The 22,492-nt window shown below is 41.6% G+C and overlaps 1 protein-coding gene across 4 annotated transcripts in view; it reads right to left on the minus strand.

Annotated features, from left to right (window-relative positions):
- Window positions 1-22,492, minus strand: part of NUP214 (nucleoporin 214) — a 114,410-nt gene that overhangs the window by 83,730 nt on the left and 8,188 nt on the right. For 2 of the 4 annotated variants that reach the window (XR_002732557.1, XM_023216930.1), the window contains exons 8-17: window positions 21,120-21,226; window positions 20,116-20,182; window positions 15,928-16,054; window positions 14,643-14,804; window positions 10,552-11,026; window positions 8,972-9,147; window positions 7,736-7,833; window positions 4,255-4,341; window positions 3,904-4,053; window positions 2,763-2,921 (exon numbers count right to left, since the gene is read on the minus strand). Coding sequence is in view for 3 of the 4 variants with exons in the window: in XM_023216930.1 (XP_023072698.1) it covers window positions 2,763-2,921; window positions 3,904-4,053; window positions 4,255-4,341; window positions 7,736-7,833; window positions 8,972-9,147; window positions 10,552-11,026; window positions 14,643-14,804; window positions 15,928-16,054; window positions 20,116-20,182; window positions 21,120-21,226 (1,608 nt within the window). In the remaining variant the exon portion in view is untranslated. The remainder of the gene's footprint in view (window positions 1-2,762; window positions 2,922-3,903; window positions 4,054-4,254; window positions 4,342-7,735; window positions 7,834-8,971; window positions 9,148-10,551; window positions 11,027-14,642; window positions 14,805-15,927; window positions 16,055-20,115; window positions 20,183-21,119; window positions 21,227-22,492) is intronic. The other 2 variants (XM_023216931.1, XM_023216929.2) reach the window with 2 other exon arrangements.

Raw genomic sequence — 22,492 nt, forward strand, 5'->3', positions numbered from 1 at the left:
AGGAATTGAAAACCAAACACCATTTGTTCTCATTCATAAGCAGGAGCTAAACTATGAGGATGCAAAGGGATAAGAATGATACAATGGAAGGGGTGCAGTGGCTCACACCTATAATCCTAGCATTCTGGGAGACCAAGACGGGCAGATCACTTGAAGTCAGGAGTTCAAGACCAGCCTGGCCAAAACAGTGAAAGAGGATGCAGTGAGCCAAGATCACATCACTGCACTCCAGCCTAGGTGAGAGAATGAGACTGTCTCTAAATAAATAAATAAACAGAATGATACAATGGACTCTGGAGACTTGGGGGGAAGAGGGGGCAGTAAGGGCTAAAAGACTACACACTGGGTACAGTGTACACTGCTTGGGTGACGGGAGATCAAAATCTCAGAAATCACCACTAAAGAACTTATCCACGTAACCAAACACCACTTGTTCCCCAAAAATTATTGAAATTTTTAAAAATTAAAAAAAAACCATAATTGTGGATAAGGGTCTACGTCCCATCTGAAAAAGAGAAAATGTAATTTAAAAAGAGCCAAGCTGATTCAAGAGAAGTAGAAATAACCTTAGTAGCAAATGTAACTTTCAACTCAATACTTGATGACTACAGAAGGCTCTTTCCTTTGTTCTCTTCAGATATAACCACACCTCTGTGTTAGCTGCTGCTGTTTCTTTGGAATGCCTTCCCAATTGTGTCCACCAACCAAAAACAATTATTCTTTTAAAGCCTAACACAAATACTTCTTTTCTCTGGCTCAGCTGCTTCCTCACCTGTGGTCCCATAGCAACATATCCCACACTACATTTACATGTTCATCTTTCTGTCACTTACCCCACTGCAAGAATTGTAAACCTGCATGAACTGTAAACCAGACTCTTGAGTACGAGCAGAGGCTCTTGAGTCAGACTGCCCAGGTTCAAGGTTTCAAGGTTTATTAGTGGTAAAACCTGGGCAGTTTCAGTTATCTTGGTTTCATCATCTGTGCATTGCCCACAGTAAACACTCAATACATGCTAACTAGTATTACCTACTTAGCACCATGAAAAAAGAAAATTATTCCCTTCTGAATAAGCATCCCCCTAAAGCTGTATGCTTTCCTCTTAGTTTGTTAATAGAGAAATAGGTGGAAAGGCACGTAGGAAGAACATGTAGCTAGGACGCAGAGTGGATGCCTGTAATTTGATGAGCAGTAGGCAGGCAGCACTCTCTCGCTGAGAGGTAATAGGTAGAAGGAGGACACATCAGGAATACCAGAGGGCTGCAGAACACAGTAAGGGCTCTGCAATCTTTGTTGAAGAAGGAACCTTTCTTTTTTTTTTTAAATTTTCAGTAAGTTGACCAGGTATGGGACAGAAACGCTGAGGGACAATAAAGCTTGTGGCCTCAAATTATCTGAGGCAAGAACGATTCATCACACCCGCAAACCCCACAGATGTCATGAGGAAACCAGAAATGCCAGTGAACCCTTCCCGCTGGAATTCCAGACAAATGTGAGATAGCAGAAGAGAAACCCCACACTAAGGCCACTGACACAATGATTCGGTGTAAACTAAAAGATGGAAAGCAAAATCCAATTAGCGAAAGCAGAGATTAAGAATAATTAAGAATGGTGGCTCACACCTGTAACCCCAGAACTTTGGGATTACAAAGGCAGGAGGATGACTTGAGCTTAGGAGTTCGAGACCAGCCTGGATAAGGTAGTAAGACCCGATTTCTACAATTTAAAAATCAGCTGGGTGTGGTGGCACACATCTGTAGTCCCAACTATGTGGGAGGCTGAGGTGGGAAGATCACTTGAGCCCAGGAGGCTGAGGCTGCAGTGTGAGCTGTGATGGTGCCACTGCACTTCAGCCTGGGCAACAGTGCGAGACTCCATCTCAAAAAAAAAAAGAATTCAGGAGAAAAGCTAAAGTGTGGCATACAGAAAAGAGCTCAGGCAAATGGAGGTTTCAATTCTGGTTCCCCTTTTCCTAGCCAACATGACCTTGGACAACCTACTTAGCCTATGAAATTTAACTTCCAGTTAGCTGTATAATGGGGCTACAGGGACCAGTAACTCTTACCTTGCAGAGCAGCTGGCTTTGAAGGCTAGAAATAATGCATAAGAAACACCTAGCAGATTAAATGGCACTCAAGAAATAGTTGCCACTTTAATAACTACTATCTATAATTCAACGTATAAATATATGTTTCAACAGAGTACTCTATATTAAGCTTAAGGTTTAATAAAGAATTTTGGCCAATCACACCTATAATTCCTGCACTTTGGGAGGCCAAGGCAGGAGGACTGCTTGAAACCAGGAGTTCCAAGACCAGCCTGGGCTGGGCAGCATAGTAACACCTTGTCTCTCCAAATAAAATATTAAAAATTAGCCAAGTGCGGTGGCACATGCCTGTGGTCCTGGTACTCAGGAGGCTGAGGCAGGAGGATCACGTAAGCCCAGGAGGTCAAGGCTGCAGGGAGCTGTGATCACACCATTGCACACTAGCCTGGGCAACAGAGTGAGTAGACCCTGCCTCAAGAAAAAAAAAAATTTTTTTAAATCTGTTTTTTATATAAAAAAAGTATATAATTACATGAAGTGCACTGTTTTTTTTTTTCCACAGTTAAGGAAGTTTATGGGAAGTATGATAAATTATAAGCAGAAAATCAACAACTTCAAAAAGAGCCATCATCCAAATCTATATGCAAAAAGAGGTAGCAATTGTTACATGAGTTTGTTTTTAAATCTTTTAAATAGATTTACACAGATCTCCTACCTGAAGCTGAGCTTCACTCTTGGGATCCAGTGGTCTTTTATAAAGCAAATGCAGATAACCAGAGTCACGATTTCTTTCATTTTGTTCTCTGGCTTCCTCAACACCAGCAAAGCCCTCAAGTAAAGTTGTTTTCAGGCTACTTATATCTCCATGAAGCGACTAGAAAAAGTACAATAATGTGTTGATACAAAAAGTTGTTAAGCCCAAACCTTTCTGTTTGGATCAAGGAAGGTGGTGTTTCTCAAACACTGAACACAATGAACATATGAATATACCTAACTCATGTAAAAAAAGAATTTAACTGTTTAGAAAGACACTAATGTTCTTTTTTGGCATTTATTTTTCATCTCCATTAAAAAAATACATTCTAACAATTGAAAAATGCAGAAAATACAAAAAGCATGGGCAGCAGCTCTAATACTACTATGTGAAGATAATTACTGCTAACACTCTAAAGAACTTTCCTCTTTCCAAACATGCTATTTAAGACCCGAACTCTGGAATCAGACAGTCTAAAGCAGAATCCTGGCACCACGACTTGCTAAGTGGGTGACTTGACAAATTTACCTAAGCCTCAGTTTCCTGACTTGCAAAATAGAGACAGTAACAGTATATATGACACAGCAAAGTTGTGGAGGATTCAGTGAGATAATACAAGTGATGTGTTTGGCACAGTTCCTGGCACACAGTAATAAGTAGTAATAACAGTAACAATAATTAACACTATTAACATCAAACATTTAATATTTTCATACTGCATATGTCCTAAAATATCCTTTTTAAAAAATCTAACACTTTAAGATAGCAAAATTTCAAATATATCTAAATTAAATTAACAACTATAATAAACTTTATGGAGTGCATAGCATGTGTCAAAGGGGTAGAAACTCACTCCACCTTATGGATGAGAAAACCAAAAAAATAGAGTAACTAGGTTAACTTGCCCAAAGTCACATAATTTATTAAGTGCTGAAGGTAGGATCTGAACTCAGGGATTCTAGGCAAGCTACTCAGTCATGTTAAAAAAACAACAACATTGGTGGTCCTTGAAGAAATAAAGTAAATACACCCATGGAGTATTAGGAGAAAAAAAAATTGTTAAATGCAATTCAACTCAGGAAAAGTATCCACAAACACACACCTCTGTGGTCTCTTTAATCTCCAAAAGAAAGGTATGCAAGTCATCTGATTCTGTTCGCAGCATCTTCATTTCCTCAGAAGTGCCCACTTGGAAACAGGCTTTGGAAGTTCGGGCTTTTAACTCTTCCAACTCCTTCTGGAAGTGTGCAATCTGTAGAAGCCACAAGTGAGGAACTACTCAGTCTGAAGGACAAACAGTAATGTCACTGCTACTGTGCTTACTAACTGCTCAGACTGCTGGGATGGGTCATGCTTCAGTGCTAGAATGAACTAGTCATATAGGGGTTGGCACTCTGACCCATTCAAGTCTGTCAGCTACTTTCAGAAAAACATCCTCAGGAAGCAAATTTACCTCCTCCCCAATTCCAGCCATCACAGGATCTGAATCTTTCCACTGATGTCCCTGCTTTTCTGCAACAGCAGGCTGAAGTGACTTTGCCTGAAATGGAAGGCAAAAGGTTTAAAAATTGATCCTATACAAGCCATAGCTGCTTTTTTTTTTTTTTTTTTTTTTTTTTTTGGTGGAGTCCGGCTCTGTCACCCAGGCTGGAGTGCAGTGGCGCAATCTCGGCTCACTGCAAGCTCCGCCTCCTGGGTTCACACCATTCTCCTCCCTCAGCCTCCCGAGTAGCTGGGACTACAGGCACCCGCCACCATGCCTGGCTAACTTTCTGTATTTTTTTTTTTTTAGTAGAGATGGGGTTTCACCGCGTTGGCCAGGATGGTCTCGATCTCCTGCCCTCGTGATCTACCAGCCTCGGCCTTCCAAAGTGCTGGGATTACAGGCGTGAGCCCCCGCGCCCGGCCCAAGCCATAGCTTCTATACGCAATTATATCAGTGCCTATTATAGGCGGTGGTGCTCCTGTAACACAGCATTGTTTCTTCACTCATTCTAACGAACCCTTATTTATAGGATCTCTACTTTGTGTAAGGCAGGTTCTAGACAGCACAGATAGAGGTGAACAAGTAGATGAGGGCCCAATTCTCATGGAACTTACTGGGACATGCTAAATAATAAAATATAAACACATCTGATAATTTCAGTTGGAGAACAAACAGGAAAACATAAAGAGAATAAAAGAGGGCACTACTTCAGATGAGATGGCCAAGAAAGCCCTCACTGCGGGCTGCCATCTGAACTGAGGCTGCAAGCAGAAAGCAAGCTATGGGATCTGCAGGAAGCACCTGCCAGGCAGCAAGAAAGGGAAGTGCAGAGGTCTCAAGGCAGAAGAAACCTTGGCAAAGAAAAAAAGTAAACATGGGCTCTGTGAAGTCAGGGCAGACGCTGGAGAGGGCAGGGGTGGGGTCAGGAAGGCAGGCCAGGATAGGTCATGTAAGGTCACTACAAGGAGTTTGGGTTCTATTCTAAAGGTGCTGGAAAGCTACTACTGGTGTTTTAGGAGAGTTTAAATCTCCTTTATGATTTAAAAGATCTCTCTTGCTGCTATCTAGAGCGGGGATAGCAGAGAGAGTAGTCGAGAGGTTAACAAGGTGAGAAGTGGCAACAGCTTGACTCAGGATGCTAGCAGGGGGACAGAGCTGTGGCTTTATGACATGTGACACAGCAGAGGGTGGAGCTGACAAGACCTCCTGCCAGCCTGGACTGGGGACAGGTACCGTTGAAGAGAGGGATCTAGGATGCTTTGGGGCTTGGGGCTTGTGCAAACATCTAGTTTGTTAGTGCTACTTATTCATTGGAAAAGGACTAGCCTCTAGAGGAGACAGAAATCAAGAGTTCTGCTTTAAAGATGCTATAATTTGAAATGCCCTTTAGACTGTTTGATACTTAACAACGATTAACACTAAAGAGGTCTTAGACTGCATCAGCATTCATTAACAGCAAACATTTATCTGACAAACACTGTGTCATGCATCATGCCACAAGTGTGAACTGTGACCTGGGCACTTACTATGTACCCAGTACAGGTGTGTGTTAGGGTAGGAGAAGGGTTGGTTAGGGGGACACAGAGAGGAAAAGACATAACTCTTGTTCTCAGGGCACTCAAGTAATCACGTGGGAAACAGACATATAATTCTCTTTACATTACACCATAAAAATAAACTGAGATGACGGACTACAAATCTAAATATGAAAGATAAAATAATAAAGCTTTTAGAAAAACATCTTTTTGACCTTGAAATAGAAAATGATTTCTAAAATAAAACATGAAAAACATTAATCATAAAAGAAGAAAAAACTGATACACTCGCCGGGCATGGAGGCTCACGCCTGTAATCCCAGCACTTTGGGAGGCCAAGGCAGGTGGATCACGAGGTCAGGAGATGGAGATCATCCTGGCTAACACCGTGAAGCCCCATCTCTACTAAAAATACAAAAAATATTAGCCGGGCGTGGTAGCGGGCGCCTGTAGTCCCAGCTGCTCGGGAGGCTGAGGCAGGAGAATGGCATGAACCTGGGAGGCAGAGCTTGCAGTGAGCCGAGATGGCGCCACTGCACTCCAGCCTGGGCAACAGAGCCAGACTCCATCTCACAAATAGAATAAAATAAAATAAAATGATATACTCAACTGTATTAAAATGAAGAACGTGTATTCATCGAAGAGACCAAAAAGACAATGAATAGACAACTCACAGTGAGAACATATTTGCATTGTATGTGCATGTATGCGTGTATTCAAGGAACTAATTCTTAAAAATCAGAAGGAAAAAGCCAGGCAATCCAACAGAAAAATAGAATAAAGACATGAACAGACACAACATAAAAGAAAATATTCAAGTGGCCAATAATCATATTTCAAAAAGCTCAATTTTGCTAATCATTAGAGAAATACAAATTAAAACCACAAAACAATACAACAAAAGATGAAAAATACCAAGAGTGGCAAGTATGTGGAGCAGCCAGAAATCTCATACACTCTTGGTGGGAATCTACTAATGAGGAATACATGCAGAGTCTATGATACAGCAATCTCACTCATAGGGACACACCCAAGAGAAACCTGTACATGTGTTCACTGAAGACATCACTGGAACGGTCATAGCAGTACTACATACAATGGCTTAAACCTGGAAACTACTCAAGTGCCCATCAGAGTGGAACAAATACTTGTAATATAATCACACAATAAATTCCATACAACGACATGGATAAATCTCACAAACATAATGTTGAACAAAGCAGCCAGATATAAGAATACATAATGTACAATTCCACGTGATAGGAGGTACAGGCAGGCTAACCTCATCTATGCTATTGGAAATCAGGAAACCAGCTACTCTGGCAAGAGTAGTGATTAGAAGGGGACAGGTGAAAAAGAACTCTGGGGTTCTGGCCTCCGCCTCCCGGGTTCAAGTGATTCTCATGCCTCAGCCTCCCCAGGAGCTGGGACTACAAGTGCGCCCCACCACGCCCAGCTAATTTTTGCATTTTTAGTAGAAACGGGGTTTCACCATGTTGACCAGGCTGGTCTCGAACTCCTGGCCTTAGGTGATCTGCCCGCCTTGGCCTCCCAAAGTGCTGGGATTACAGTCATGAGCCACCGTGCCTAGCAGGGTTCTTGTAAAATTCTGTTTCTTGATCTGGATGCTCGTTACCAAGGTATGTTCAGTTGGTGACAATTCACTGAGCTGTACAAGTATCATGTGTACTTTTTTCTATGTGTATTATACACGAATAAAAAATTAAAATAGCTAAATGGCTTTTATGACTATACAAGTATTCAAACCTCGCACTTTGGTATTTACTATCACATAGTCCCAATTACTATGTCCAAGGTCTGAATTCTAAAACATGAAAATTTATTTTATTCAAATGTATGCTTGAGGCTGTAAATTAATAAACGCAAACATCACAAGCTGAATTTAAACACACCTGGGGAGAGCCTGGCTTTGCTGCTGGAGGGGTTATCCTGGGTGACTTCTGTACCATTGAGGGCACAGCACTTGGACTGCCCTGAGCAGGTCGTCCTGCTTGAAAAAGAAGTCAGTTAAAATATGTAGCATTTATTACCTTTATTTCTCCTCTCACAAATGTCCTTTCTCCAAATCTAAGAAATCAAGTTACACATTGCCCCGGGCCCACTTTCATGATTTACTTCAAAAAGTGATGACCACCAGCTGCGCTAGCCTTTGTTCTAAGACAATGAAAAAAATAAAATAAAATTTTAGGAGCCAGGTATGGTGGCTCAAACCTGTAATCCTAGCCTTTTGGGAGACTGAGGCAGGAGGACTGCTTGAGCCCAGGAGTTTGAGACCAGCCTGAGCAAGATGGCAAGACCCTGTCTCTATAAAAAATTTTAAATATTAGCCAACGGTGGTGGTACATGCCTGAGTTACTCGGGAGGCTGAGGTGGGAAGATCACTTGAGCCCAGGAGGTAGAGGCTGCAGTGATGTGCCTGGGTGAGAGAGTGAGAGTGTCTCAATACAAATACAGTCACTGCAGGTACTCTCTCTTCTGTGTTTCTTTTTTTTTTTTTTCTCGCGACAGAGTCTCACTCTGTAGCCCAAGCTGGAATGCAGTGGCACGATCTCAGCTCACTGCAATCACCGCCTCCTAGTTTCAAGTGATTCTCCTGTCTCAGCCTCCCGAGTAGCTGGGATTACAGGCACCTGCCACCACACCTGGCTAATTTTTGTATTTTTAGTAGAGATGGGGTTTTGCCATGTTGGCCAGGCTGGTCTTGAACTCCTAACCTCTGGTGATTCACCTGCCTTGGCCTCCCAAAGTGCTGGTATTACAGGCGTGAGCCACTGCACCCCACCAAACAATTCTTTTGCCTGTGTTTCTTAAAGAACTGTTCTGTAACTGCTCTTCATGGAGGGCAGACTCCACATGAAAATAAATGCCCAAGAGCAAGACATGTTCTTTGAATCATTAAGTACACTTAGCTCCATAAGAAGTGTCAGAGAGAAGCGTGGCAGCATTTAAGCCAGAGCAAATCTCCCAATTCAGAGTATGAAAATCACAGCACATTAATCATTAATACATGATACAGGAAGCAAGAAAAAATAACCTTGTCCAACTATGTTAGTAGGACTCTTAACACTTAAAACTGTTAATCTGAGAAGGCAGGGCTGAGGTCTAAAGTTGTCTGTTTAAAATCATACCTGATGGTGAGGGCAAGACTGAGGACCTCAATGGCCCGGAATTAGGTGATGCTGAGAGAGGCGTGGGATGGCTGAGTGGTCCAGAAGCAGCTGGCTTGGAGGCAGAAGAGAATGGCGGCATCGAGGGTGCGCTCTGGGAGCTACTAACAGGAGCAGAGGTAGCCGTGACAGTAAACCTGAAAAATGGCAGCCCCAAGGTCTCAGAAGAGCCTGCTAGAAGATTCTTTTACACTAGCATGAGCAATGTCATAAAAAGATAACTTATTATCTTTTATGTTAACTTACAAAGATAACATACATTTTGCCTTCAGGAAACATAAATGTTTAGCTATTTCTTATAAAAGGTGAAAGCTGCAAGGAAGTATTTCTCTTATTGTCTGTTTATTTAGGAATTAATTATTCAGGGGAAATATCAAGTACTTAACTTGAAGACAAAACTAAGTTTATCACAATATGAAATACCAAGTTGATCATGATATGAAATGCTATTGTTTCCAGCTGAGTTTTAAACATGAGGGGGGACACAATTACGCTCAGGAGAGTTACTACTTTCTCTTACCAAGGAAATTACCGAGAACTCCTTTTGAGAGTGAGCACCTTCTCTGGGGAGTGAAAAAGGAAGAGGAATGTAGGTCACTGTCTTTGGGATACTTATGGCCTAAAAGAAATGTAAAGTCGGCTCCACCTAAAGAGCAAAAGTCTATAGACAATCTAAACATCCAGCATGAGAAGACTGGTCAGATAAACTGTGGTGCAGCCAGCAAAATGGAACACTATGTAACCCTTAGCATGAAGTGGATGTGTGCCAGTTCAGTACTAACAGTAACTGTGGCGGCGGCACCACCACTACAGCAACAACAGATAGGACAGGCAAGCAGGGAAAAAGCTGGTAGTACTTATATTTGGTGGTTATCTTAGGAACTCATAGTTATCTTGGGAGGGGTTACAAGATATAAGGGACTGCTTCCCTCAAAAAGCTTACATTCTAGTGGGGAGAAAAGAACAAGCAGATAAAAAAGTAAATAAATAAGAAATGAGTGAGCTGCAGGACCCAGATCTGGAGGAAACTGGATACCAACCTAAGAATTAGCAGTGAGCAGCCACGGGACTTCATAGGGACTGTCAAGCAGAAGAATCACCTAACGATTTACAGTGTCACAAGATGACTTTGTGGCTGTGTAGACAGCAGTTCAGAGTGAGTTAAGGGTAGACACGGGAGGAAAAAAGACAACAAGGGATTCATTTCCCTTCCAGGATGCATATTCTGGATTGCTTCTTTTTTTAAAATAATATTTCCAACATTTGTAATGTAAAAAAGCAAAACAAATATCTGGATATAAATCCCTAGTAGTCAAAATAAAGTAAAAAAAAATAAAATGCTAGCTAAGAGATACTTCTGGCCTCTATCCACTGATGAAATGTCAGCTTTTTATGTTGGCTAAATTTCTGTCATTTGCAAGTATTACTCTGGGTAAAAAATTCTACTCAGTAACTCCTCTCACAGCGACTCTACTTCTAGCAAATAACATCTAATATTTCTACTCAACCCACAGAAGAATCAAACTTTAGAAGTGACTTACTTTTCACTCAGGTTGACTTTGACACCAGAGGTTGAGGGTGGGAAGGAGGGCTTCACTGCTATATTTGGAGCAGACACACTTGGCACTGGTGTACTTTCCAGGGTAGGCTTAAAACCAGATGATCCAAAGGAGAATGAGGCAGCTGATGGACCTGTGGGAGACGCTGCAGGGGTGAGGGCTAGGGAGGCTTTAGAAGGGGGAACAAAAGAGAAGGTTGATGGGCCAGGACTCGGGGCTGCTTTGGAGCTGTCAGAGCCACTGGAATATGAAGACGGCTCCCCAGTGACAGTAGCAGATGACTTCAAGGATGAAGAACCAAAGGAGAACACAGTGGGGGCTCCACCAGCAGGAAGCAAAGAAAAAGTGGCAATGGGAGCAGCAGGTGACGAAGGTGGCAGAGAGGCAGGGGCTGCAGCTGCAGAAGCATCCAGTTTCTGTGGGGCTTGAGAGGAGGTCGGGGTAGTGGGAGTACTTCCTGCAGTGACAAAAAAGGAAGGAAAATGTTAACACCATTAACACCATAACAGTGAGGTTGACATAATAGAAAGAAAGTGGAAAAGAATTTGTGGTAGAATGAAGTCAGGAATGTTACCAGTTTAAGAAGCAAAAAGAACAGATGGGAACACAGTTAATACTGGAATTTTCAGGTGGCATGAGATAAATGAAACTGAAGGAAAACTAAGAAAAGACATTAGAATAATGGACTTCATGGACTTCTCAGTGCTACTATGGCACACAAAACAATTTAGTCACTGCAACATTTCATTAACAACTGGGAAAAAGTTTTAATTCAGACTTCCACCTTATTTCACTAAAAGTAATTCCAGATAAATACACATAGAAAGTCACACAAATACATGTATCTCAAAACAAAGGAGACAAATTGACAGATGTTAGGTCTCAGAATCTGACACCTTGATAAATTTAGAAGTGACCAAAAAAAAAAAAAAAAAAAAAAGAAAAAGAAAAAATCACAAAGGGAGAAGGTTAAGATTTGTGTAAAAATAGCTACTCAGGTATCATAACTAAATGGTAATGAACTAAAAAGATCCATAGCAAAGAAGATGTTTTCTATTTTTTAAAAAGCTCATACAAATTGAGATTTTAAAATTTCAGAACTAATAAACAGGGAATCTAATTCACATAAACACATTTAATCTCTCTCATCAAAGAAATATAAACAAGGTACATTTCTAATTTGTCCTCTAAATTATAAGAATTTAAATACATATAACCCCTTATGTTTGGATGGGTAAAACAAGCCTGAAACTTTTTATCACTGGTAGGTGACTAGTAAGTTTTTTAAAGAAAACATTTTGGCATTGTATAAAAAACCATAAAAAACAGACCCAGTAATTCCTCTTCTAAGAATAAAGCTTACAATAATAATGTAAAAAATGAAAAAGATATTTAATGCAATCCAAATGGTTAGGGGAAAAAAAAAAAAAAGTCAATGGAAGGCTGGGTGCAATGGCTCATGCCTGTAATCCCAGAGCTTTGGGAAGGCAAAGCAGGAGGACCCTTTGAGTCCAGGAGTTTGAGCCCAGCCTGGGGAACAAAGTGAGACCCTGTTGCTACAAAAAATACAAAAAATCAGCCAGGTGTGATGGCTTGTGCCTATAGTCCCAGCTATTTGGGAGGCTGAGGTGGGAGGATCACTTGGACTTGGGAGGCAGAGGCTGCAGTGAGCCAAGATCCTGCCACTACACTCCAGCCTGTGCAACACAGTGAGACCCCCGTCTCAAAAATGAATAAATTTTTTTTTCTATTTTCCAAACTTTCCATAAGGTAAAAATATTAATCTTTAAATTAAATAACCAACTAAATAAATAACAAAGGAATACTTTGTGTCAATATTTTCTATTTATATTAATAGTTAATAGAGCTTGACTGTTCCAAATTAGCTAAGATGGCAATTTATCTTCATGGAAGACACTATGTCTAAAGCAATGTAATAATACTTAGGATACAAGTATGAAAATACCACTTTCTGAAAACAAAAATCCAAGTAAACTGTCACTTTGACGAAAGTATAATAATGCAAGCAAATCTATTCTGTTAATACTTCCTTATACAACAGATATGGAACCAGCAACAACTAACTTCTGTAAAGACACACATAGATGTTAAACACTTCCATGCATATTAGGTAAACTGACATGAAAAATATATACCAGACCCTAAAGAAATCATTAGCATTTTCTCCACTGAAAACGAACCGATTATTGGAAAACCATCATGCTACTACTACTTCTGATCAATACCGCATTCTTGGAACTGCAGTGTAGAAACAGGTGGAACCATAATGTCTTCTGAACCCATGGAGTAGGTGTTAGCTACACTTAGCTGACAGGACAGACACTCCCCCTGCAGGGGCTCTATTACACTCATCTGAACACAACTACTACCTCTGGACAAACTGTGAAGGAAGAGGGGAGTTTCTCTAGGAAAGGCTAACAGTAAAACTGGCCTCTGATTGTGCTCCAGTGTTGAATGCGCTAGTAGCAAACGCTCAGAAACAAACCTCGTCCCACAGGCTCCTAATCTCACAGGCTGCTCTGCTTATTACAGACACACCAGGCAGCTGGGTATAGGTAGTTCATGGTACCCTTATTCATGGCTGAATAAAGAGGAAAAAAACCCAACACAAAGAGTACACACTATGAATAACGGACTACCCTGATACAACGCTCTGCAAGCCATCTGGTGTATCACTTGGGGTAGTGCTGCCAGTTGTTAGGGCCCAAGTATCTGAGTGGCTCTATTTGGGATATACAACTCACTGTGCACTGCGATGCAGTGAGAGAATATACCCCTAAGTATTGTTAACCTTATCCAAACCAACTGGTCATACATTTTTGCTTAGTTAGGAAACTGGTCATAATAGAAGAAAAAAAATGTATTAGTTATGTACTCACAGAATTAAAAAAGAGAAATATTAGTCAAATTTGAATGTAAGAAACAATGATCTTTTTAAAAGTTTTATATTTTCTGATCAGGCACAGTGTATCATGTCTATAATCCCAGCATTTTGGGAGGCTGAGGCAGGAGGAACACTTGAGTCCAGGTGTTTGAGACCAGCCTGGGCAACATAGTAAGTTCCTATCTCTATAAAACATTTAAAAAACAGCGGCATATGGTGGCACATGCTTGTAGTTCCAGCTGCTTGGGAGGCTTAGGTGGGACTGCCTGAGCCTGGGAGAGCAAGGCTACAGTGAGCTGTCATCATGCCACTGCACTGCAACCTAGGCAACAAAGTAAGACCCTGTCTCCACAAAAAAAAAAAAGTTTCTTTTCACAAGTGATACAAATGTCACTGTAAACATTTTTAAAATACAGACTAGTATTTATATGTGTGCACTCATTTTCATGGAGGATAGGTACCAAAGTGTTGACTGTGGCCATTGCTTGATGACTGACGGACTTTAAGTGATTATGATTTTGTATGCTCTCATTTTCCTCCAATAAACATCTATTACTTAAGTAATGTTTCCAAAAGGAGAAAAAAACCTCAAGAAAATATAAACAACAAAAATATCCATGTTCCCTTCACCTAGAAATAACCACCATTTAGATTTTAAATTCATCTCCAAGTTTTTTTTCTATGTATGTTTTTTTCTCATAGAAAAAGGAACACAGAATATAGGGTTTTTTTTTCTTTTTGTGATGTATTCCACTCACTCCTTCCCAGTCAATAAATATAACATTTATAATTGTTACTTGGCATTTCACTGTAAGACTATACAATCATTTCTTTAACCAACCCCCAGGATTAAGCACAATGTCTTTTGGATGCACATCACATAACACAGGGTCTTAGAATACTGTTGGTAAACGACTGGATGCAAACCATCTGGTTGACCTTCCTTCATCTCTGAATTAAAGTAATGGCTGCAGAATAAAGCTTGAGGGTAGGGAAAGGTAAATATGTGCATGCACGTTCAAAAAAAAGATTAGCGTGTGCCTTCCTAAGACAGCTGAGCCTGGTAAAGATAATCACTACGTGTCTTCACACCATGTTGGTTCTTGGAAATACTCTTGTGCAAGTCCCATGGTATTCCCTTACTGATAAAGCACGCAGAGGCACATACCTGGTGACTTGGGCTGTCGCTCTCCTTCCAATGAAAGTCGCTCTGGTGTTTTGATGAGAGACTTAACCCCAGGATTTTGATTAATCATGTAAAATGGACAAAGCACACCATCTGTTGAAAGTAACATGAGAACTGGAGTAGGAGGAAGAGTCTTTTCATCATCTGTTAAAAAAGAAAACAAAAGCAATAAAAGAACCAAGTCAATTTAAGGGCCTGAGGCCGGAAGGCAAAGACTGCCCTCAACACGAAGAGGGTTTAAGGGACTCATCTGAATAGCAGCTCAAGTTAGTTTGTTCTGATTTTAGACCTGAACAGTCTTCCATGCACCAGCTAAAGAGAGCTCCTGCCGCTATCAGATCACCACCACCCTGCTGGGCCCTGCCTAGAAGCTCCATCAGTCCCCCAGTAGCTCTGACTCTCCCAAAGGTCCCTCAGTTTTTACGAGTGTCTCAGTGTTCAGGAGGTAGGCTTGGCATTCCCCTGACCAAGACAAAAGTATCTAGAAAGTACTTGGGTCATTAGGAAAATGAGACTAGACTCTTTGGAATGGACAGGACACAGAAAGATGAGTCAAACTACTTAATCCTCATTCACAGTTGAATGACAAGTATGTATTTTATCAATTAAGGTTTCAAGAGAATCAGAGCAAATGAGCTAATCAGAACAAATACTCCTGCCTAACCAGGGAAAGAACAAGCAACTTAATGGTGCCTGATGGGGACACCTCTCTAAACTTAAGTACCAGATGGCAAAGACTTTCTTTTGTGGCACTTTTACATTTCAATGACTACAGCATAGCCAAGCTACTGCAGGGAAGATCTGTTCAAAACACATATCCAGGCCCTGTTTGGAAACCATGGGCCTGAGGTCTCTATTTTCTAATCCTTGCCTTCAAACCAAGTATTGGTGTGCAGTACCAGATTCGGGTATTGCTTCTTTGGGAGGTCACCAAGGAATTGGACTGGACAAAGAAACCAAGCCATAAAATCCTGGCTTGTTCTACATTTCAACCAGATTCTAAGTACACTCAGACATGTGCAAGTGTGCAAACATACACCCACACATACACACAGTGTCTGGCCTTGGTCTCATCAATGAATATCCATTCAAATCAGTTCAGTGTTGTCACAATACAGCCTATATCACTCTTCAGGTAGAAATGTGCTGCCAGAAGCTACAAGTGCCCAGCAGAGTAGACTCTGTCAGTAACATTTAACTGGTGTTTCAATATTAACCCTAACTAGAAAGAAGACTATTTCTGCACTAATTACCAGGCTACACTTACTGATGGTGATTTCCACTTGGTTCGTATAGTCTACGGCAACTCCCATGGGCAAGGAGTCATCACTCTTGTCTGTCACGGGCAATTCGGCTCGACTAGAATCCTCCAGTAGCCAAGATTCCCAATTAATCTAAAAAAAAAATAAAAAAGAAGAAGAAAATGCCACAGTGGTTAGAGCTTTGCATTGGGTCCTCCTAGCATTGTTCAAATAGGAGAGAACAGAGATGCCTCACTTGGTTTAGATGTATGTGTTGACTAGGAGGCTCTGAAATCTGGGAAGATGGTCTAAAAGCCAGAAGTACCCCCAACAAATGGGAAGTTAATTTTCAAACCGACCCCCTCTCTATCTGTTCCTGGTGTACCAAGCCCCTGCCTTGTGAATAATCACTATCATGAACACTTTCTGAGGTGCATTCCATGATAACTAGGTAGACTGCTGACCATGAGGGATAAATCCAACAGCTGCAGTCAGCCAGTCAATACCTGCTCCTAGACATTTTGGATTGGGACCAGGAACTCCAGCTCATCTCTACTGGAGTCTTTCACAGAGACGCATGTAAGGCTGGCCTGTGCTCAGATGCCCTGTGCGCAATCGTCTATAGAGACAGAGATAACCTTAGTTCTTCTCTTTCCAGTTCTTGGTGCCAGTTCCTCAGATTGGTCAGCTTTCCTGTCCCTACAGTCCTTGAGAAACTACTAAGTCTTTCTAGTAAACTCCCTTTTTGCTTAAGTTTGCTTGGATAGGCTCTGTCCCTTCCAACAAATGACTCTTGGTTTTTAAAATCACTAACAGTTTGCCTAACTTTCAGTGTTGACCAGACTGGGAAGCATGAATCACAGGGGAAGAGTGCTTAATGACTAACAAAGAAAAACAGGCTGGATGCAGTGGCTCACGCCTGTAATTCCAGCACTTGGGAGGCTGAGGCAGGTGGATCACCTGGGGTCAGGAGTTTGATTTTTTGTTTTGTTTTGTTTTTTTTTTTTGGAGGGGGGACGGAGTCTCGCTCTGTCACCCAGACTGGAGTGCACTGGTGCAATCTTGGCTCACTGCAAGCTCCGCCTCCTGGGTTCACGCCATTCTCCTGCCTCAGCCTCCCGAGTAGCTGGGACTACAGGCACCCACCACCTCACCCGGCTAGTTTTTTGTATTTTTAGTAGAGACGGGGTTTCACCGTGTTAGCCAGGGTGGTCTTGATCTTCTGACCTCATGATCTGCCCGTCTCGGCCTCCCAAAGTGTTGGGATTACAGGCGTGAGCCACTGTGCCCGGCCTGGGTCAGGGGTTTGAAACCAGCCTGGCCAACATGGTGAAACTCCATCTCTAGTAAAAATACAAAATTAGCTGGGCATGGTGGTGCGCAACTGTGGTCCTAGCTACTTGGGAGGCTGAGGCAGAAGAATCACTTGAACCTGGGAAGCAGAGGTTGCAGTGGGCTGAGATCACACCACTGCACTCCAGCCTGGGTTACAGAGTGAGAAAAGAGAAGAAAAGAGAAGAGGAGAGAGGAGAGAGGAGAGAGGAGAGAGGAGAGTGGAGAGAGAAGAGAAGAGAAGAGAAGAGAGGAAAAGAGAGGAGAGGAGAGAAGGAGAAAAAGGAAAAGGAAGGAAAGAGAAAGAAAAGAGAGAGAGTGAAAGCAAGAAAGAAAGAAAGAGAAAGAAAGAAAGAAAGAAAGAAAGAAAGAAAGAAAGAAAGAAAGAAAGAGAAAGAAAGAAAGAAAGAAAGAAAGAAAGGGAAAGCAAGCAAGCAGTTCAGGAAAGAGAATGAAATCACACTACGTGACTTAGCTATGGAGCAGGTAACAGACACATTCATATTAAACAAAACAATCTCAACTTTTAAAAACAATCTACAGTTAAGATAAAGACGACTTAATCATTGTAGGGCAGAATGCAGTTTTACAAAAGAGAAGACACAGATGACAACTGGAAGGATACTAAGGGAAGGGGTGGGAGTGCTAAGACATTCCTCTCACAAAGTGGAATATCAAGAGTTACCACCAGGCCGGGTGCTATGGCTCACGCCTGTAATCCCAGCACTTTGGGAGGCCAAGACGGGCAGATCACTTGAGGTCAGGAGCTTGAGACCAGCCTGGCCAAAAAAGCAAAATTCCATCTCTACTAAAAAATATAAAAATTAGCCAGGCATGTTGACGCAGGCCTGCAGTCCCAGCAACTTAGGAGGCTGAGGCATGAGAATCACTTGAACCAGGGAGAAGGAGGTTGCAGTGGCACCACTGCACTGGGTGACAAAGTGAGACTTGGCCTCGAAAAATAAAAATAAATAAATAAATAAATAAATAAATAATGATACCACCAGAAAGAAAGGTAAAAAACACCAATTAAAGTTACAAAGGTTCACCAAGATAAGAAATTAAAACAATGCTGTAACTCTTGAGAGGAAGGAGGGGACTGGGGGCCATATGTGAGCTAGATCATCATTTGCCATACACCCAGTAAGGTCTAAAACTAATAACCAATTACTAGTCATAAAGCAGATTTTTCTTTGGGGTGAGGTGGCAGCATTTTAAGAAAATGTTGCTGGGCACAGTGGCTCAAGCCTGTAATCCCAGCACTTTGGGAGGCCGAGACGGGCAGATCACGAGGTCAGGAGATCGAGACCATCCTGGCTATCATGGTGAAACCCCGTCTCTACTAAAAAAATACAAAAAAACTAGCCGGGCGAGGTGGCGGGCACCTATAGTCCCAGCTAGTCGGGAGGCTGAGGCAGGAGAATGGCGTAAACCCAGGAGGTGGAGCTTGCAGTGAGCTGAGATCTGGCCACTGCACTCCAGCCTGGGCGACAGAGCGAGACTCTGTCTCAAAAAAAAAAAAAAAAAAAAAAAAAGAAAATGTTTACAAACTAAAAACTGTCCCCTCCAGAAAGCAAACAGGTAGGGCAGGGGCGATTCTTTTCTTATAAGCCCTTCTCCACTATTTACTTTTTAAAAACATGATCATAAATCATTTTGATAGAAAGTAAAAATAAAACTGTATTTTTAATGTGTGAACATATGAAATACTTGTGCTAACAGGAAATTCTTACTGAAGTCAATCTAAGACAGTTCTAGAGCAGCAAATCAGACGGCTGAACTCTGGCCTCATCCAAAGGCAGCCACCCCTAGACAATGAGAGCCATGCCCCTCCTAATGGGCCACCTGGCCACCCAGAAAGTGACAGATAAATACCAATGGTTGAAAAGGCACAAAGTACCTATGCATGGGTGGAGCACAAAGTCATACGGGGAGGAGAAGCACTTGTTTCTTATTTACAAGGGTGAACTAAAGATTTTTAAGCTCAAGGCAGTTTTAAAAAGAAGATTCCCCTTTTTTTGTTGTGCCCTTTCTGTAGTCAGTCATTCTGCATAATCTACAAGTGGATAGCGCACCACCAGTACCTGGGCCCACCGTGTCCCTGCAAGAAAGACAACGTGAAAGAAGGTTCTTTTTTTTTTTTTTGAGACAGAGTCTCGCTTTGTGCAGGGGCCGGATCTCAGCTCACTGCAAGCTCCGCCTTCCGCGTTTACGCCATTCTCTTGCCTCAGCCTCCGAGTAGCTGGGACTACAGGCGCTCGCCACCACGCCCGGCTAGTTTTTTTTTTTTTTTTTTAGTAGAGATGGGGTTTCACCGTGTTAGCCAGGATGGTCTCGATCTCCTGACCTCGTGATCCGCCCGTCTCGGCCTCCCAAAGTGCTGGGATTACAGGCTTGAGCCACCGCGCCCAGCCGAAAGAAGGTTCTTATATGCAAAGGTGCTTTGCTCTTTCTGACAGTTTTTCAAAGTCAAACAGAAAGTATTTCTGGTGAGTCATCTGCATGTTTTTCTTGCATCCATTGAGGATGGATTATTGTTAAATTGTATAGAAGGAGTAGGTTCAAGTAACAGGAAGAAAACAAAGATGACAAAACAGGACAAGGCAGAAAAAGCCTCCTATGCATCGGGCATACTCCAGTTGGAGGTTAACTGCATAGCATGTTTCCACAGACCAGGGATGGATCCTAAAAGAACAGAAGTGAAGGAAGTACTAAGGCTGACACCCGTGTTTCTCCATGCAATAGCCAAGCCATTTGGCCAAGGCACTCAGTCACTGAAGCTTTGCTGTCATGCAGAAACTTGATAAAACAGATGTGAGACAATGTACACCTTAACCACACACAAAAAAGAAAGTACCACAAAAGTGACAAAAAAGATTTACCTGATCACTTTGTCGAGCAAGGATACTAACTTCTGTTGAAGCCGCAGATGCTGCCAGCACTAAATCCCTTAAAGAATAAAACCAGAGACCATTACATTCAAATACAGCAATAGTTCTCTAACTTGAGTCTGCAGGTAACATCTGTGAGGGCTGCCTCCACATGTCGAGGAGAGAGTAAGGTTTTCTATCTAGTTGAACAAAGGTGGGAAGATTCTAGATATAAAGCTGAACTTTCTAGTTTCTGTGAGAAAGCCCTGTAGAATCAGCTCACTGCCTAGCTACAGGAAGACAAAGGAAAGACACAACAGAATCAAGTCAGAGTTCACAATCAATATGCCACCCAAAGGCAGAATAATGTAGCTAGAGGGATGGAAGCTTTGCTTTGAGTAATCTCCATTCCAATGGGCAACTCTGCTCTCAGAAGGAAACTTTTAATATATTCCTTGAGTATCAGTATTTTCATAAATCATCACTAGGGGTTAATGAGAAAATTAGATTTTTGAAATTAGTATGTATTTAATATAAATAACTCAAGATTGGGGAAAAAGAAATAATAGACATTATCAAGAATAAGCTGAAAATACGTTCAAGGTATCTCAGCCTCCATTTTCCTCTATAATAGAAAAGATTTCAGGCTGGGTGCTGTAGCTCACACCTGTAATCTCAGTACTTTAGGAAGCCAGCCTGAGTAACATAACAAGATCCCATCTCTACCAAAAAACAAACAAACAAACAAAAACTTTAAAACTAAGCCAGGTGTGGTGGCATGTGCCTGTAGTCCCATCTGGGAGGCTGAGGTGGAAGGATCACTTGAGCCTGGGAGTTCCAGGCTTCTGTGAGCTACAATCGTGCCACTGTAGTCCAGCCTGGGTAATGGAGTGAGACCCTGCCAATCCATCAATCAATCAATCAATCAATCAGAAAAGATTTCAACACGGGACAAGGTGACTCAGGTGTGATCTTCCAGTGAGAGCAGGAATGCCCTGTCCAGACTCTCTGCTCACCATTCCTCAATGTAACTGAGGTAGTAATGATGCTGTCTCTCCGTGCAGCTGCCGTAACAGGGCTCCATAAAGTTCACAAATATCTCTGGGTGTTTTTCTTCTTTTTTCTACAATGAACAAAGCAAGAAAAAAATTATGTGCAATTTTTCTTGGATCCTACAGTAAAAGAATCTCAAATGATAAATCATTCAAAGTTGTATGAGAATATTCACTCAAAGTCTAAGCCCAGATATACGGACATGGTATAAAGTCTAAGTCCAGATATACAGCACTTAGTACAAGGAGTACAAACACTGGCCATCGAGCGAACTGCATTTAAACTCTGTTCTGCCACTTTCTGTCCATGACAGATGCAGATTTTTCAACATTCCTGATACTTAGTGTTCTCATGTGTATACTAGATCTCCTAAGCCTACTTCAGAGGCTACTGTAAGTGTAAAATGAAATGATACATATAAAACTTCCAGCCCAGTACGTGAAACATAAGTAGCAGTTAATAAATACTAGTGTTAATATTATCCCCTAGAATAGAAAAAACCTCTAATCTTAAAAGAAGGCATCTAGATAAACATTTTAAAAATTCAACCTTATTAGGAACCCAAGAGTTAAAAACAAGACATCTTTTTCAAATATCAAATTGGCCTCCCTTGACACCCAATCTCAAACACATACCAGTCATCATCTATCCCTAACACAGCTTTATTTTCTCCATCACTCTTATCAGTCCTTGATCTCACACTTAGTATTGACTATTCCATTAGAATGTAAGACCAGCCAGGTGTAGTGGCTCAGACCTATAATCCTAGAGCTTTGAGAGATCGAGGTGGGAGAACTGCTTAAAGCCAGGAGTTTGAGACCAGTGTGGGCAACAAAGCAAGACCCCACCTCTACGAAAAATTTAAAAACAGCTGAGTGTGTTGCTGCATGCCTGTGGTCCCAGCTACTCGGGAGGCTGAGGCAGGAGGATGAGTTAAGCCCAAGAATTTGAGGCTGTAGTGAGCTGTGATGACACCACTACGCTCCAGCCTGGGCAACAGAGTGAGACTCTGTCTCTAAAAAATAAGTAAAAATTATCAACAACAACAAATTTAAAACCATTAAAAGCAAGGCCATCACCTTGATCACTGCTATATACTCAGCTTTAAAGCAGTGCCTAGCATACTGTTGGCATTAAAAATTTGAGAGCAAATGAAATAATTTAAAAAATCAAGATACTGTCTTGCTCTTCTAAAATTTCTTTATCGAGTTAACCAAGACCCATAGCTTATAACTTAAGCAAAATCATTTTTTTTTTTAACTTCATACCAAAACAATAGAACACACTGTGGACACTCCAATTTTGGACTCCAGGCCCATGGTACAGCATGGAAACC

Source organism: Piliocolobus tephrosceles, chromosome 14, assembly GCF_002776525.5.
Source record: "Piliocolobus tephrosceles isolate RC106 chromosome 14, ASM277652v3, whole genome shotgun sequence".
In the NCBI taxonomy this organism is placed as follows: Eukaryota; Metazoa; Chordata; class Mammalia; order Primates; family Cercopithecidae; genus Piliocolobus; species Piliocolobus tephrosceles.